The 16,990-nt window shown below is 35.3% G+C and overlaps 1 protein-coding gene across 1 annotated transcript in view; it reads left to right on the forward strand.

The window, feature by feature from the left end:
• Positions 1 to 14,077, forward strand: part of LOC106880795 (G protein-coupled receptor dmsr-1) — a 129,356-nt gene extending 115,279 nt beyond the window's left edge. The window contains exon 2 of the mRNA XM_089343037.1: positions 10,317 to 14,077. Coding sequence (XP_089199163.1) covers positions 12,944 to 14,005 — 1,062 coding nt within the window. The 5' untranslated portion in view covers positions 10,317 to 12,943 and the 3' untranslated portion in view covers positions 14,006 to 14,077. The remainder of the gene's footprint in view (positions 1 to 10,316) is intronic.
• The last annotated feature ends 2,913 nt before the right edge of the window (positions 14,078 to 16,990 follow it).

A 16,990-nucleotide genomic window follows, 5' to 3' on the forward strand; every position in this document is an offset into this window, starting at 1 on the left:
AATAATTAATTTAAATCAACTACAATATTTTTTCGTTTTTCTTCGAATTAATTTCAATGAAATGAGTGATATTCTCGCTAATATATTTATATATTATTATAAATAATTATCTTTCTACTGTCGAACGGTTTTAAAAATAATTTCAAGTATATTACATGACACAGCAAACATTCGATTTTGCTTTTATGTAAAACAACATTTAAATTTCAACTGATGGGTTTTGATTCAGATTCAGCAGATAGAATATATATGCACATGTGTGTGTGTGTGTGTGTGTGTGTGTGTGTGTGTGTGTGTGTGTGTGTGTGCGTGCGTATATATATATATATTATATATACGCACGCATCTCCATTTTCCCTGTGCAACCTTACTACACTCGTCTGATAGTCGAAAGACCCTGTTTGTTTTATTCTATTTTTGTTGTAATTGTATAATGATTTTCCTTTTGTTGTATAGCCGAAAGGCGTTTGTCCATTGTATATGTATAATTCTATTTCATATGTTACATTCGTCCGATGGTCGAAAGACCCTTTCTGTTGTCTGTTTATTTGTTTTCGTATATGTACATTCGTTTGCTTTGCCCGAAGGCTTAATACTTTTAGCTTAAGTCCCTGGCCCAGCCGGTTTCGAGTAGTATCGGAAATAAGTGGGCGAATCTACGTAGACATTCCGGACTCCAACAGAAACGACAATTGGCTGCGAATAATCCGTGTATCTTGTTTTGTCCTGTTTGCTGTTGTGCTATCGTCCTTCTTTCCGCATGGTGTGTTTTGATGGTTTCCGTTTGTTGTGTTTTTTTCTGTTCTCCCTTTGATTTATATATATACATACATATATATATATATATATATATATATATATATATATATATATATATATTGATATAGGGTAAAATTAATAATTAATAATTTTACCAAGTAGTTCGGTATGTTAAAAGAACCATTATCGGTAAGCTTATGCAAAAATTTTATAATTATAATCATAATTATAATTAGGATTCAGTAGAATTGCTTCACCACATACCGAAATTTAGAAATGTATGTATATATATATATATATATATATATATATATATATATACATATATATATATAGTTGAAATTTATAGACAAGCAAAAGAGGAAGACAGGTGTATGAACAACAAGCAAGTGTATTAGTTTGATGCTCGGGGAAAATGAAAAAGTCTTTTACGTTTCGAGCCTATACTCTTCAACAGAAAGGAAGGAATAAGAGAAAATAAACAGAGGGAGAATGAGAAAAATTTGTGGAATATATATATATATATATATATATATATATATATCTTTTATCTGCTTCAGTCATTAGAATGTGGCCATGCTGGAGCATCGATTTGAATCTTTTGTCGAATGAATCGACCCCAGTACTTCTCTTTTAAGCCTGGTACTTATTCCATCGATCTGTTTTGCTGAACTGCTAGTTTATGGAGACGTAAACACACCAACACCGCTTGCCGAGCGGTGTTGCAGGTACAAACACAGACACAAAGACATACACACACAAAGACATACATACATACATGCATAGATACATAACATACATATATATATTTATATATATATTTACGACAGGCTTCTTTCAGTTTCCGTCTGCCAAATCCACTCACAATGTTTTGGTCGGCCCGAGGCTTTAGTAAAAGACACTTGCCCAAGGTGCCACGCAGTGGGACAGGTTCCGGACCCAGGGCAAGCAGGCTTCTTACCACATAGCCACTGAGAAATTTCTAAAGTGAATTGACGTACAGGGGAGACTACAAGCCCAAATATAAAATGGTTGTTGCTGAAATATTCTTTGTAGTTTTTATAACACAACCAATGCCCAAATGGTACTTATTTTTTTCGACTCTGAAATGGAACCATATTCAGACACATAGAAGTCCCAAACACTTAAAATATTTTGCTGTTTCCATATTAGAAAAATAAATAAGGAAATGAGTGGAAATCTTAGCGGCGAGTGTGTTAAATTATAAGGCCCTAAAATAGAATGACTCTCCCCAGACACAACAGGATATATATATGTAATACAAAATATAAACTAATAAACCATAAAATATATTTTTATTTTTCAATATGAAACAAAACTAACAGAAAGATGGTGAATAATGTCAGTAGTTTTATTTTATTTATATTTGAAAAGTTTCCTCCTACTTTCTTTTCTTTCAGTTGCGGAGTCTTTGATCAGATCCTCACTATGACACCATGTTGTTGTTGGCACTCCGTCGCTTACGACGTCGAGGGTTCCAGTTGATCCGATCAACGGAACAGCCTGCTCGTGAAATTAACGTGCAAATGGCTGAGCACTCCACAGACACGTGTACCCATAACGTAGTTCTCGAGGATATTCAGCGTGACACAAAGTATGACAAGGCTGGCCCTTTGAATTACAGGCACAACAGAAACAGGAAGTAAGAGTGAGAGAAAGTTGTGGTGGAAGAGTACAGCAGGGTTCGCCACCAGCCCCAGCTGGAGCCTCGTGGAGTTTTAGGTGTTTTCGCTCAATAAACACTCACAACGCCCGGTCTGGGAATGGAAACCGCGATCCTATAGCCGCGAGTCCGCTGCCCTAACCATTGGGCCATTGGGCCATTGTACCTCCACATGACACCATGAATATTTCGAAATTATATTTCCGATCATATAAACCGCTTCGAATATTATTTTCGCAAGTTTAAAGTAAATTTTCTTTTGTGTGTGTTTCTAAAAACATTTAGGCATACTATATCTGGGAGTAGACTGCATAAGATTAGAGCCAACTTAAGACCCATGGAGGCCCTAAGCATTTGCTATCTCCATATATACATGCATGCAATTCAAAATATAGACAATAATAAACCTGAAAGTATATTTTTCATTTTTCAAAATGAAACAAAACTAACAGTAAGATAGAAAATAATGTTTATATTTGGTATCTTCTTCTTGCGCCCTTTTTAAAGCCTAGCCAGGTTCATGGGCCCGGTATACTTACACTTTATTTATATTTGAAAAGTTTTCTCTATTTTTTTTATTGCAAAATCTTTGATCAGATCTTCAAAATTAATCTTACCTAAAAGCATCCCGAATATTATTTTAGAAAGTTGAAGGTAATTTATTTTGTGCCGTAAACCATTTACCATTTCTGTGATGCCCCATCCTTCTCTTCCCTTGATGCCCTAAATACGTGCTTATTTTGCTTAATGCTTCATCCAGCGCTGACCTGAAAGAGTCTTAGGCAAGGTCGACCTCGATAGCATTTGAACTCAGAACGTTAAGAGCCGGAAGAAAAATCACTAAACATTTTTGTTCGGAGCCGTAACAATTCCATCAGCTCACTGTAATGGCGGGTGTTGAAAAAAATGGAGGAAGAGAGTTTAGCATTTACAAAACAGGAAAGAAAAAAAGACTGGAAAAGTTTGTCGCATGTCTGGAATGTATTTGGATAACCAACAAAACTCTAGGGAAGTGCTTAGGTGAGAAATGGCGGATGAGAAAAGAAGGACACTGACATAGCAGTAATTCCTGGTGGACTTTCGTGTGTTTTGCGATCATTTAGATATTGGTATGAATGGAATGTTGCAGGGTCATAAATGAAGATGAAAGGGAGCAAGTGGAAGTGTGACAGAGGGGGGGGGGGAAGCCAGACATGAAAGGAAAGGTTCCCATCGCAGAGACTGGTCTGGGAATGGATCGTTAAGTCAATCAAGCAATACGGAATTACGAACGATAATGACGATGATGACGATGATGACAATGATGACAATGGTGGTGGTGGTGGTGGTGGTGATGATGATGATGATGATGATGAGGAGGAGGAGGAGGAGGAGGAGGAGGACGACGACGACAATGATTGCAATAATTATGATGACAAGGATAATGATGATCCTATCAATATCTTCATCATCGTCATCGTCATCATGACGACAACGATTTTGAGGATGACGATGACAATGATGATGATGATGATGATGTTAAGGCGGCGAGCTGGCAGAAAGGTTAGCACGCCGGGCGATAATGCTCAGCGGTATTTCGTCTGTCTTTAGGTTCTGAGTTCAAATTCCGCCGAGGTCGACTTTGCCTTTCATCCTTTCGGTACCAGTTGCGTACTGGGGTCGATCTAATCGACTGGCCTCTCCCCCAAAATTTCGAGCCTCCTGCCTAGAGTAGAAATGAATGATGATGATGGTGATGGCGGTGATGATGGCGGTCGTCGTGGTGGCGGTGGTGATGCGGACGACGACGATGAGAACGACAACGACGGTGGTGACGGTGGCGGTGATGACGACGACGATAGTGATGATGGGTGGGAGGAGGAGGAGAAAGAGGAGAGTGACGACGACGACAACGATGATGATGATGATGACGACAAGGAGGAGGAGGAAGAGGAGGCGGAGGAGGAGGAGGTGGTGGAGGAAGAGGATGTGCAATTACGAACAGCGATGATGGTGATGATGATGATGATGATGATGAAGAGGAGGAGGAGAAAGAAGAGAGTGATGACGACGACAACGATGATGATGAAAAAGAGGAGGAGGAGGATGTGCAATTGCGAACAGCAATGATGATGATGACAGGGAGAAAGAAGAGGAGGCGATGGAGAGGGAGAGGGAGGCGGAGGGTAGGAGGAGGGGGCAGAGGGGGTGGCAGAGGGGGAGGTGGTGCAGGGGGAGGTGGTGCAGGATGTGGAGGGGAGGAGGAGGAGTGCAATTATGAACAGCAGTGATGAGGATGATAATGAAAAGGACGGGAATGTGCAATTACGAACAGCGATGATGAAGATGATGATGATGATAAAAAGGAGGAGGTGGAGGATGTGCAATTACGAACAGTGATGATGAAGATGATGATGATGATAAAAAGGAGGAGGTGGAGGATGTGCAATTACGAACAGCGATGATGAAGATGATGATTCTCTCTGATCGTTATAGAATGGTTTATTCGGCGCTGAAGATAATCAACATCGGCTGGAGATTATCTAAGATTTTTAATGAACTTTTTTCTGAGCTGAAGTGCTTACGATTTCACAGCTAATTAAAGTCATATCAAATTTCTGCTTAATGTTTTGCCAGCATAAATCAAGCTTCGGAAGACATTTTCATTACCGTATTTACCATTTTCGTTTCAAATATTTATTGTTTTAAACGGCATTGAATTACCTAATTACTGATAAAAATTCAGCTCCGATTTCTGATTTACACTCCTGTGATTAGTATGGCTTCGATAAAGCTAATTGATCATATGGAACAGGTACAAACAAAGTAGTAAGTCTAAATACCCCCATAAACAAACATATATTTTATATTTTTTGACATCGTAAAGAACTTAGAAACTTCGAGAGAACGTGAAATAATTTATGTTTTGGAGCGGAGAAACTCGATGCAGATAATGCTATAAATAATAGCGTGTGAATATTGGATGAAAATGCCTGTTTGGATAAAAAAAAAGCTGAAGGTTTCCTGTGGGTCGATTGACTGAGTTGTTTGAATGTCGATTTGATTGCTTTGTTTGGGATCATTGCGGCTCTCTATGCTCACTGTTCAAATCCCGCAGAGGTCAACTTTATCTTTCATTTCTTTCGGGGTCGATAAATAAAGTACGAGTCCTGTACTGGAGCTTGGTTCTTCTCTTTCTCTCACACTTTCTTTCTCGCTGTTTGTCGGTCTCTCTCTGTCTCTTTCTCTATCTTTCTGGAAGAATTTAGGATTAGTCAGAATTGGAAAAAAGATCGACTCCCTTAGGAGTGAAAAGGAAATGTTCTTAGACATTAAGGAAGAAGAAGAAGAAGAAGAAGATGATGATGATGATGATGATGATGATGATGACGACGATTACACGAACAACACTGCAGCTGATGATGATGATGAGGAGGAGGAGGAGGAGGCGGAGGAGGAGGAGGAGGCGGAGGAGGAGGAGGAGGAGGAGGAGGAGAGTGAGAACGGTGACGACGACGACGACGACGAAATAAAACGTCACGACGATACCCCACCAACACCCCCCTCCCTTGACTCCGTCAAAGCCAGAATTTAAGGAGGTCCTTTAAAATAACACGGCATGGCACATCTTCTTCTCAACCTTCCCCCATACCTTCCACCACCACCACCACCACCACCACTCACAGAAAACACGAAGAGGATTAAGAATGTTCTACGTTCATCTTCTGACAAAGACGAAAGAGAAAGAAGAAAATACCTCTCCAATGGTTTCTAATAAATATGTTGTAAAGTTTGCCACTTTAAACACCTGTCCTGTCTTTGTGTCTTCATTAAAGCTCATTGTTGCTCACCTGCGTGGTTCGCGTTCTTCAGATATTGAAATAATCTTGTTGATTTAGAAATGTAACTTTGACCATTTAAATTTTCTCACTCTTTCCCCCTCTCTCTCACACACACACAAACACATACACTCTCTTATATTTATTTATATTTTTATTATTTGTAGTATTATTATTATTGCTGTCATAATTATTATCACTAATGTGATTAGAACTATTATTATTATCATTAATATTATTATTATTATTATTATTATTATTATTATTATTATTATTATTATTATTATTCAGTAGTTTTATTTTTATAACGTGCTTTCACTTCACTACCGAGCGCAGCTCTGTGCGCCTTGGGTATGTGCTGTGGTTTGCTGCGGTGCTCTTATGTTTACTGTATTGAAAGTGTTTTGCGTAGAATGTGTGCAGTACCCAGTAGTGCAATTTTCTGTATGTTATATATATTTGTAAGTCCTGCTATTTTTGTTATGTATTTGTCTGAATATTTTTTTATTATACCTAAGGCACCTACTATGATAGGAATTGTTTCTGTTTTTAGATTCCACATTCGAGTTATCTCTATTTCCAGGTCTTTGTATTTTGAAAGTTTTTCCATTTCTTTTAGGGAAGCGTTGTCATCTGCTGGTATTGATACATCAATTAGAAAGCATTTTTTTTCTTCATAATCTCTGACAACTATATCTGGCCTATTGGCCTTAATTTCTCTATCTGTGTGTATTGGCATATCCCATAGTATGGTTGCTTTTTCGTTTTCTGTGACCTTTTCTGGCTTGTGTTTATACCATCTTTTTCTGTTGTTATTCCATACTGTTGGCATAACTTCCAGTGTATATAGGTCCCAGCTCTGTCGTTATTATCATTATTATTATTATTATTATTATTATTATTATTATTATTATTATTATTATTATTATTATTACTATTATTATTATTATTATCATTATTATTATTATTATTATCATTATTATTATTATTATTATTATTATTATTATTATTATTACTATTATTATTATTATCATTATTATTATTATTATTATTATTATTATTATTACTATTATTATTATTATTATTATTATTATTATCATTATTATTATTATTATTATTATTATTATTATTATTATTATTATTATTATTACTATTATTATTATTATTATTATTATTCAGTAGTTTTATTTTTATAACGTGCTTTCACTTCACTACCGAGCTATTATTATTATTATCATTATTATTATTAATATCATTATTATTATCATTATTATTATTATTATTATTATTATTATTACTATTATTATTATTATTATTATTATTATTATTACTATTATTATTATTATTATTATTATCATTATTATTATTATTATCATTATTATTATTATTATTATTATTATTATTACTATTATTATTATTATTATTATTATTATTATCATTATTATTATTATTATTATTATTATTATTATTATTATCATTATTATTATTATTATTATTATTATTATTACTATTATTATTATTATTATTATTATTATTATTTGTTTGACTTTTGCTTTGTATTCGTACAAGTTGGCTCCAAGTCTCACCCAGAGACCTCAAGAGACAACAAGTTAGAAGTTCATGTTGACGTTATGCCTAGGGTGTCATATATTTGGTTTTGCACATTGTATTGTTCTAGAGAATGTTTAAGAAAACATAAGTTTGTTTTAAAATTTGAGATTACATAGACAGTATTTTACGTATGATATAGACAGTTCCCATGAGCACTATCTTTTGAATTTCTGCTATTTTGGGGTTACCTGGTATCTGAACTAGGTAGCAATCAACCTCTTTTGCTATCATTCCCAGGGCACCTGTGAAAACAGGTATTGTTTTAATCTTCAGGTTCCACATTTTGCTAATTTCTATTTCAAGATCTTTATACTTACTCAGTTTTTGGTATGTCTTGACAGATATATTTATGACGATTGGGACAGTCATATCACTGAGGAGGCATGATTTTGGTCTGAAGACTTTTAATATAATGTCTAGCCTATTCGCATCTATCCTTCTGTCAATATGAACGGTGAAGTTCTAGAGGAGTGAGATGTGATCTTTTTCAAGCACGGGAAGTGGTTTGTACTCCCATCGATTTTTATCATGGGGCAGATCCAGGTTTTTGCAAATTACCCAGTGAATATACTGTGCTGCTCTATCATGCCTTTTGAGATACTCGGTAGGCGCAAGAAGACTGCGCATGGAGACAACATGATCAATGGTTTCATTTTGTTGTTTACATACACGACATGTTGGGCTGCTACCGTTCTTTAATATGTTGGCCAGGTAGTTCCTTGTAGATAGGCTTTGATCTTGGGCTGCTATGATAAGCCCTTCTGTTTCTGATTTTGAGCCAGAAGACATTAATTAACCATTGATCGGTAACGGCTTTGTCAACATCGACACTATTAGCTCTCTTTGGATATTTGCCATTGAGAGGTTTTTCTTGCCATTTATCAGTAAGAATATCTAAGGCAACAGTTTTAGCACAGGTTTTCATACGCTTCGCTTTTTCTGTGCTTGTTTCCAGTATGTCTAATTCTGGGATTTGTTGTATTTGGAATTCACTTAGATATTCCTTTGCCTGTTTTGTTACTGAGTATGATGATTTCTTCTTTTGATGCTTTAAGACAAGTTTTAACATCCAGTCCTCAGAGTTTTTCAGGTAGGTGTCTAGGCCAATTGTGGCAATCTTCCTTGTTGATTCCAGCTGTAAAAGTCCACCGCTACCCTCTTTTCTTGGCAGGTAAAGTCGTTCTACATCTGCCTTAGGGTGATGCATTCTATGCATTGTCAATTACTTTTCTGTCAAGATTACATATTTCAGTAATTGACCAGTTAATGATATTGAAACTATAAGTCACGGCTGGTTTAGCTAAAGTATTGATCGCTCCGATCTTGTTACTTGCTTATTCGATCCCATTTCTTGCTTCGCTTCGATCCTGTTTTTTGCTTATTGTTGTTATTATTATTGGTGTTGTTGTTGTTGTTGTTGTTGTTATTATTAATATTATTATTATTATTATTATTATTATTATTATTATTATTATTATTAGGGACATGCTCAACTGGTTGAGGTCAAGCAACTGACAAGCAAATCTGTTATATTGAGCAGAATATTTGTTGTAACCCATCTTTTATGCCAACACAAAACAACGTACATGATAAAACTTCCAGTCAGTTAAGATCAGAAGCCATTTGAGACACTGCCTGCTATTGCATCAAGGCATTTATTATTATTATTATTATTATTATTATTATTATTATTATTATTATTATTATTATTATTATTATTATTATTACTATTATTATTATTATTTTTATTATTATTATTATTATTTACTTTTAATCTGCGTGTTTGTTACAATCACTTGCCGAGACACACCCAGCATCCTAGGGCGAATGAAGGATAAGAGATGTTACAGTGTGACTGAAAGTGTGGGGAGGGGAAGTGGCAAGGAGGGTAGCGAAATATTTTCATGTAATGAAACAGACATTTAAATGGATAGGGTTTTTCTAAGGATGTGGGCAGTATTTGTCAACACAATCTTTTGGATTTCTCTGAGTCATGGTTCTCCTGGGATATTATCTAGATGTTTCTGACATCCCTTTCTTATCATACCAAGGGCACTATTATTATTATTATTATTATTATTATTATTATTATTATTATTATTATTATTATTATTATTATTATTATTGTGGTTATTATTATTTTGAAGGCGGCGAGCCGGCAGAATCGTTAGCGCGCTGGACGAAATGCTTAGCGGTATTTCGTCTGTCACTACGTTCTGAGTTCAAATTCTGCCGAGGTCGATTTGCTTTTCATCTTTTCAGGGGTCGATAAAATAAGTACCAGTTGAAGACTGGGGGTCGATGTAATCGACTATCTCTCCTCCCCCAAAAATGTTGCCATTGTGGCAAAATCTGAAACTTTATTATTATTGTTATTATTATTATTATTATTATTATTATTATTATTATTATTATTATTATTATTTCTTTTTTTATTTTTGCAGTGATTCAATTATCGAGATCCAATTATAATGAACAAATGAATGACATAGGATATAAACCAACAGAGACAGATAAAGAGAAGAAATACTCAAGAACACACACGGACATGGTCGCACACACACACACGCACACACGCACACAAACACACAGGCTCCCACATATACACACACGCACGGACTCACTCACTTACACACACACTCATATATAAAGTGAAATGGGGAAGTGTGAGTGAGAAAGATGGTGGTAGAGTATGTGTAGCAATGGTAGCAAAAAGACAAAACGATTAAGAGAGGCAGAGGGGGAGAAGAAGAGAGAGATTGAAAGAGAAAAAGACGGTGTGAAAAGAGAAAGAGAGAGACGAGTGAGTGTGGATGATGATGAGGGTAAGAGGGTTGAAAGGGAAGTAAAGGGAAAGTGTGTGGAGAGTGAAAGGGGGAGAAAGATAGCGTATGTCTCTATAACGGTTGGAAATTGTTTGTAAGAGAGAAAGGGAGAGAGACGTGAATGAAGGAGAAAAAAGAGGGAACGACAGACAGAGAAGAAGGTTAGAAAGAGAGGGAGAAACAGGGAAGAGAGGAAGGAAAAGATAGAAGTGGGGAGAGAAGAGAGAGAGAGAGAGAGAGAGGAAGATAGGTTGAGAAATGCAGGATAATTTTGAAGTGTTAGAAAGGAATGTAAACGACAGCTCCTAGCAACATAAATAAACAAAACCATCAAGACAGAGAATACATCATTGAGAACAACAACAACAAGAACACCATCAAATGCTGCACAGGACATCAATAACAGCAACTACGCCAACAATAACAGCAGCAGCAACAACAACACAAGTAAAAAAAACAATAGATCAATAGAATCAACATCAAGTTCAACTACAGAAGCAATAGTGTTCAGTGGAGCAATAACAACAAGAACGATAGGTGCCGCAACAATAACAAAAGTAGCCCCGATTACAGCAATATCAGCGGCAACAGAATTAACAATACAAGTTCAAAACATACATCAACAGAATGAACATAAAGTTCAGCTATAGAGGAAACAGTACCAAGTGCAGTAACAACAACAACAACAACAACAGCAGCAGCAGCAACAACAGTAACAACAACAACATTAGCTAAAGCAGCAGCTGCAGTTGTGAAAAACATTGGTAAACAACACTGGAGTAGATACTTTTGAGACAGCAATAGAAAGAGAGAGAAGGAAAGGGAGGGTGAAAGAGCAGGAAGAAAGAAAGGGTAGATAAATTTGACAAATAAAAAAAATTGAAATAAAAAGGAAGGAAGAAACAAAAGTTATTTGTATTATTAATGTCACTAAATAATATTTTTGAAGAAAACAACAGTAACTATAATAGCAACAGCACCACCGCCATTAGTAACAACACAACAACAAAAACAATGATAACAAAGCGTGAAGAAAATAAAAAATTATAAAAATATTGCTTAAAGATAATAAAAATGCTTACACGTCCGCACATTTGACAAAGTATTTAACATCGACACACAGACACAGCGAATAAAAATAAATACACAAGTACTTGAATACGCATTAAAGTGGACATATCCGGCGCAAATATTCTCCCTGTTTTATGTTCAAAGTAACCAAATCCAGCCCCTGATGTCTCCCCTGCTGTGTCATCCTAAAAATATACAATCGTGGCATCAAAATTTTGAAGCTATAAGATAAAGAGAAATTCTAAACAATGTGAATAAGGATTACATTTGGCAGAGAAATAAACTGAATGCTAAAGGATTATACATACATGCCTGTTGAGATAATCTGTAGGCGCAAAAAGATACGTTATTATGTATCTCTTTAGCATTTAAACAAGCCATACCTAGGGTCCAAAATATTCTACTTGTTTTATATTCAAACCAGCCAAATCTGGCCTCTCACACATACCCAACAATGTCATTCTAAAAATAAACAATTATCTTGTCCAAGTCTCAAAGCTACGAGATAATCCGGAATTAATTTAAAACAATGGGAATGAATCAGCAGAACATTTGATGCAGGACTCCGAATGTTGAAGGACCAATGCATTCCCATACCGGAAGCCCTTATATGGTCTATTGATCTGCTAGAAATAGCATCCAAATTTCTTTCAAACTACCACATCTTAACGTTTTTGTTATTTTTATGTGTGTTTTTTTTTTAAACAGAAAGAATGCAAATTGATGAGGAAAAGGAAGAAAAACAGAATTGTTGCGATGCCATGCATTTCATCATAGGCTTGCTGGATTGGAACTGACCTGGGGTTAAACAGCAACAACAACAACATCAACACACACTTCAAAACTAATCAACACGCGCGCGCGCACACATGTAAAGCAACTCATAACACATGATTGCACGGGCATATAAACCTTCCGTCACGCAAAGTTACATACACAGCACGCACGCCTCCACTTCATACACACACACACACACACACACACAGTCCTGCCTACCTACCTACCTACATACATACATACATATTTATACATTTATATATATACACTGAGACCAAGGAAGATATAAAAATAAAGATATAGATATAAAGCTATACGTACATATATATACATATACATACATATATATATATATATATATATATATATACATATATATATATAACAGTCTTTACAAAATGACGCATTCCCATTCGTTATTGACGTTCGGTACTTGGTATGCGGGCATCCACGGTTACTTGAGTACGTGTGTTTGTGTGTTCGGTATTGTCACCAGCATTTTCAACATTACTGTTTTATCTCGCAAGAATATGCGAACTCCAGTCAATAATATACTTAGTTGGTTGGCTGTTTCCGATATGATCACAATGGTATCTTATGTTCCGTTTGCCATTCATTTTTACATCTTAAATAACCCGATGCAGCTGTCACCGACCAAAAACAACAAAGGCTGGACGTGGTTCATGCTCTTCCATTTGAACTTGGTCAACACTACACACACCATATCGATCTGGTTGTGTGTTCTGCTCTCCATCATACGTTACGCTCATTTAAGGTCGCCGGCCCGCGGAGAATACGTACGGTTACGACGACTGAAGCTATCTCGGATCTTCATAATGAGTATTTATATCTCTTCGGCCGTAATGATGACACCAAACTTCATAACGAAGAAAATCGTCGAGAAACCAACAATGGACAATCAAACTGTTTATCTGATTATTGATGATAATTTGATCAATTCCGACTCTCAGGCGGCAATAATTCTTAACTATTGGTTGTACGCCATAACAGGGAAGTTGCTGCCTTGCGTGCTCATCTTTATATTTGGTGGTCTTCTTATTTATAAGATTCATGAAAAGACGCGCCGGCGCAAGCAAATGATGCAGATATCTTGCGCCAACCGGACTCGCCTCTCAGAACATTCCCGAACAACGAAAATGCTGTTGACGGTAATTGTTCTGTTTCTCGTGACTGAATTACCCCAAGGTATATTGATTGTGATGAGCATCACCACACCGAACATCTTCGACCTCATTTACGTACCACTCGGCGACCTCATGGACATTATCGCTCTCGTAAACAATGCTATCAACTTCGTACTTTACTGTACCATGAGTCAGAAATTCAGAAACACTTTCTTCGATGTTTATTGCGCATGTCTGTGTATGCATACCCAAAATGAGAGCGATCTACCTCTCAGACAGAAAATTGATTCATACAGTAACAACAACCAGGTGTGAACAGATCTAAAAATAATCAAGAACTATGAAATGCAGTCAAATGAAGTGATATAAACTCTTGTATGTGATTTATTTTTTTGTTATTTTTCATTATATTTCCATGATCCTGTTTATATATTGTTTTATATTATTTATTTATTTAAGAATATTTTTGATTTTATATTTTAATATATTAAAATATATTAAAATATATTAAATATATTTAACACGTTTTGATATATTTTGAAATATCTTAATATAATCATGTGTCATAAACGTTGTTGGTGTCCATTTTTCTTTTGTATTTCCTCTTTACACTGAGGACGATAAAATCAATACCAGTCATGTATTTGGTTCGATTACTCCATCAGTTGGACACTCCTGTTAATTTATAACAATATGCCAATGTAACAAATCATAGAATTATATTTATTACTCGCCTCTTTTTATTTCTTTATTCTTTAACTGTTAAACAATGTGAAAAGTCTCGCAAAGAAGTTGACCCGTGAATGGTCAAATAAATTCCAAAATATCTTGAAGAAACAACGCTGGTGCTTCTATAGTCGTGTTTACGGGACGCCGTGAACTGTTAACTAACAACAGTGTTAACTAACAACGTAATTATATCGTTAACGAGCAAAACCGCAACAGTATGAACTAACAAGACAGCTAAACTGTTAACTAACGACACATCTTCCATTGTTAAATAATAATTAACCCATTAAGTCCCAGAGTACTTAAATTTCTGAATATTATTTATAAATTTTTACAGATGATTGAAAACAGGTTAAAATGAAAAAAAATTATTATTAAAACTACTTTACTTCAAGTAGAAATGGAAATACTCGGTGTCCTATAAATAGGACACTGAGACAATGTGATATAGCTTATTTAATGTTCTCATTTAGTGTCTTATTTATAGGGCAATGGGATTTAATGGGTTAAGTTGTTAATTAACAAAACATTATATCGTTAACTAATAATACATCTAAATTGTTAACTACAAAACAGCTAGACCGCTGACTACAAAAACAGCTTAATGTTAACAACCGGAACAGCTATACAGTTAACAAGCACTTAGCGATACTGTTAACTAGTAAAGAGCTACATTGTTAACTAACGATGCATCTACCTTGTTAACTAACAAAATATAAACTGTTACCCAGCAAAACAGTTACAGTGTTAACTAACTAAACAGCCACATTGTTAACTGATAAAACAGTTGTACTGTTAACTAACAAAAGTGCTATAATGTTGATTCATGGTGTCCCATTGTATTACTGGTATCGACAAGACTATCGAGAGTTGTTATACATCGCTAGTCACAATGTGCTTCGCATCGCTCTAGCTTAAGTATGATGCCATCCTATTGGCTTAGCAAACAGGCCAACATTCTCCATGATCAGAAGGCCAGTCAGTTGGAGGGTTATCCTTTTATAGTTGAGTGGACTGGGGCAACGTTAAATGAAGTGTTTTGCTCAAGAACGCAACGCACCGCTCGATTCGAGAATCGAACCCACAGTCTAGAGATCGTGAGTCAACACCCTAACCACTAGATCACGCACCTTGCTTGTGTTAATGAATAATTTTAATTAATAATGTTAGATAATGAAAGAACCCTATCATTAGTTAAGAAAATTATTAGCTAACAGCTAGACACTGCTACTGTTACATTAAGAAACTAGCATTGGTTATACACAGACACACATACATACATACTTACATACATACACACACATACATACACACATACATACACACACATACATGCATACATACTTATATACATACATACATACACACACACATGCATGCATACATACTTATATACATACATGCATACACACACATACATACATACATAATACATACATACACACGTACATACATACATATATACATACACACATACATATACACATACATACATACATACACATATGCATACATACATACATGCATACATACATACATACACTGGGATGTGTACCACTGCCTAAATACCAATCTTGAGAAATTAGGCTTTTCAAAACCAGAAAGGAGAAAGCTGATTCAAAGACTACAGATCCAATCCATCACAGGAACTGTACAAATCTGTAAAACTTTCCAGAAGTTTATCATTAAAATATATATGAGCATGTCTAGATATGCAACTATATGCATGAGAATACATACATAAAACAAAACATACAAATCGACACATATACATACATACATACATACATACATACATACATACATACATACATACATACATACATACATACATACATACAGGCTGTGAATTCATATTCATACCAATGATAATTGGAGCACTAGGTTTTGGTAGTAAATGATTAAAAGAGGCTCTGGATAAACTGGGATTCTCGGAATCAGAAACTGACTGGCTGATTCATGCATTACAAATCCATTCTGTGAGTGGAACAGTAAAAATATGCAAGACTCTTTTCAAGTTCCAAATGTGAATTTGTCTGTGTTAACTACGTCCCAAAGATGGAGTCTTGTATCTTTGTTAAAAACCGGCTCCCTCCTCAGTGGAAGATTTATAATTCAAAAATAGAAGAGACATACATACATACATACATACATACAATGCTTTTACGGCTCAAGCTACTGTGTTATTTCCACTGGGGAAAGTGATGTTAGCAATAATAGTTAAATATTTGGAACGGTGATAACATATTTGGCAGTTCTGCACACAGGAATGGAATCATTGCGAGTTCGGCTTGTAACACTGGTCAACAAAATTAAATGTATTCTATTCATTATGAATGCAAACCAACTTTTTTAGACTAATTTTTCATGCTGATTTCAAAATTCACTCCATTTGTGTGCAACACGTATCAGTTTTTCAGTAGAGATATGCAAATATTTATATATTTGTATATATGAAATCATTAACGTAATAAATAAGGACATATTATTCTTAGAAATTAAATGAATTTATTGAGTTAAAAACCATCACCATCATTCTACAAAGAGTGAATACACAAAAAAATGGGTCAG

Source organism: Octopus bimaculoides, chromosome 26 (genome assembly GCF_046866305.1).
Source record: "Octopus bimaculoides isolate indiv1 chromosome 26, ASM4686630v1, whole genome shotgun sequence".
Taxonomy (NCBI): Eukaryota; Metazoa; Mollusca; class Cephalopoda; order Octopoda; family Octopodidae; genus Octopus; species Octopus bimaculoides.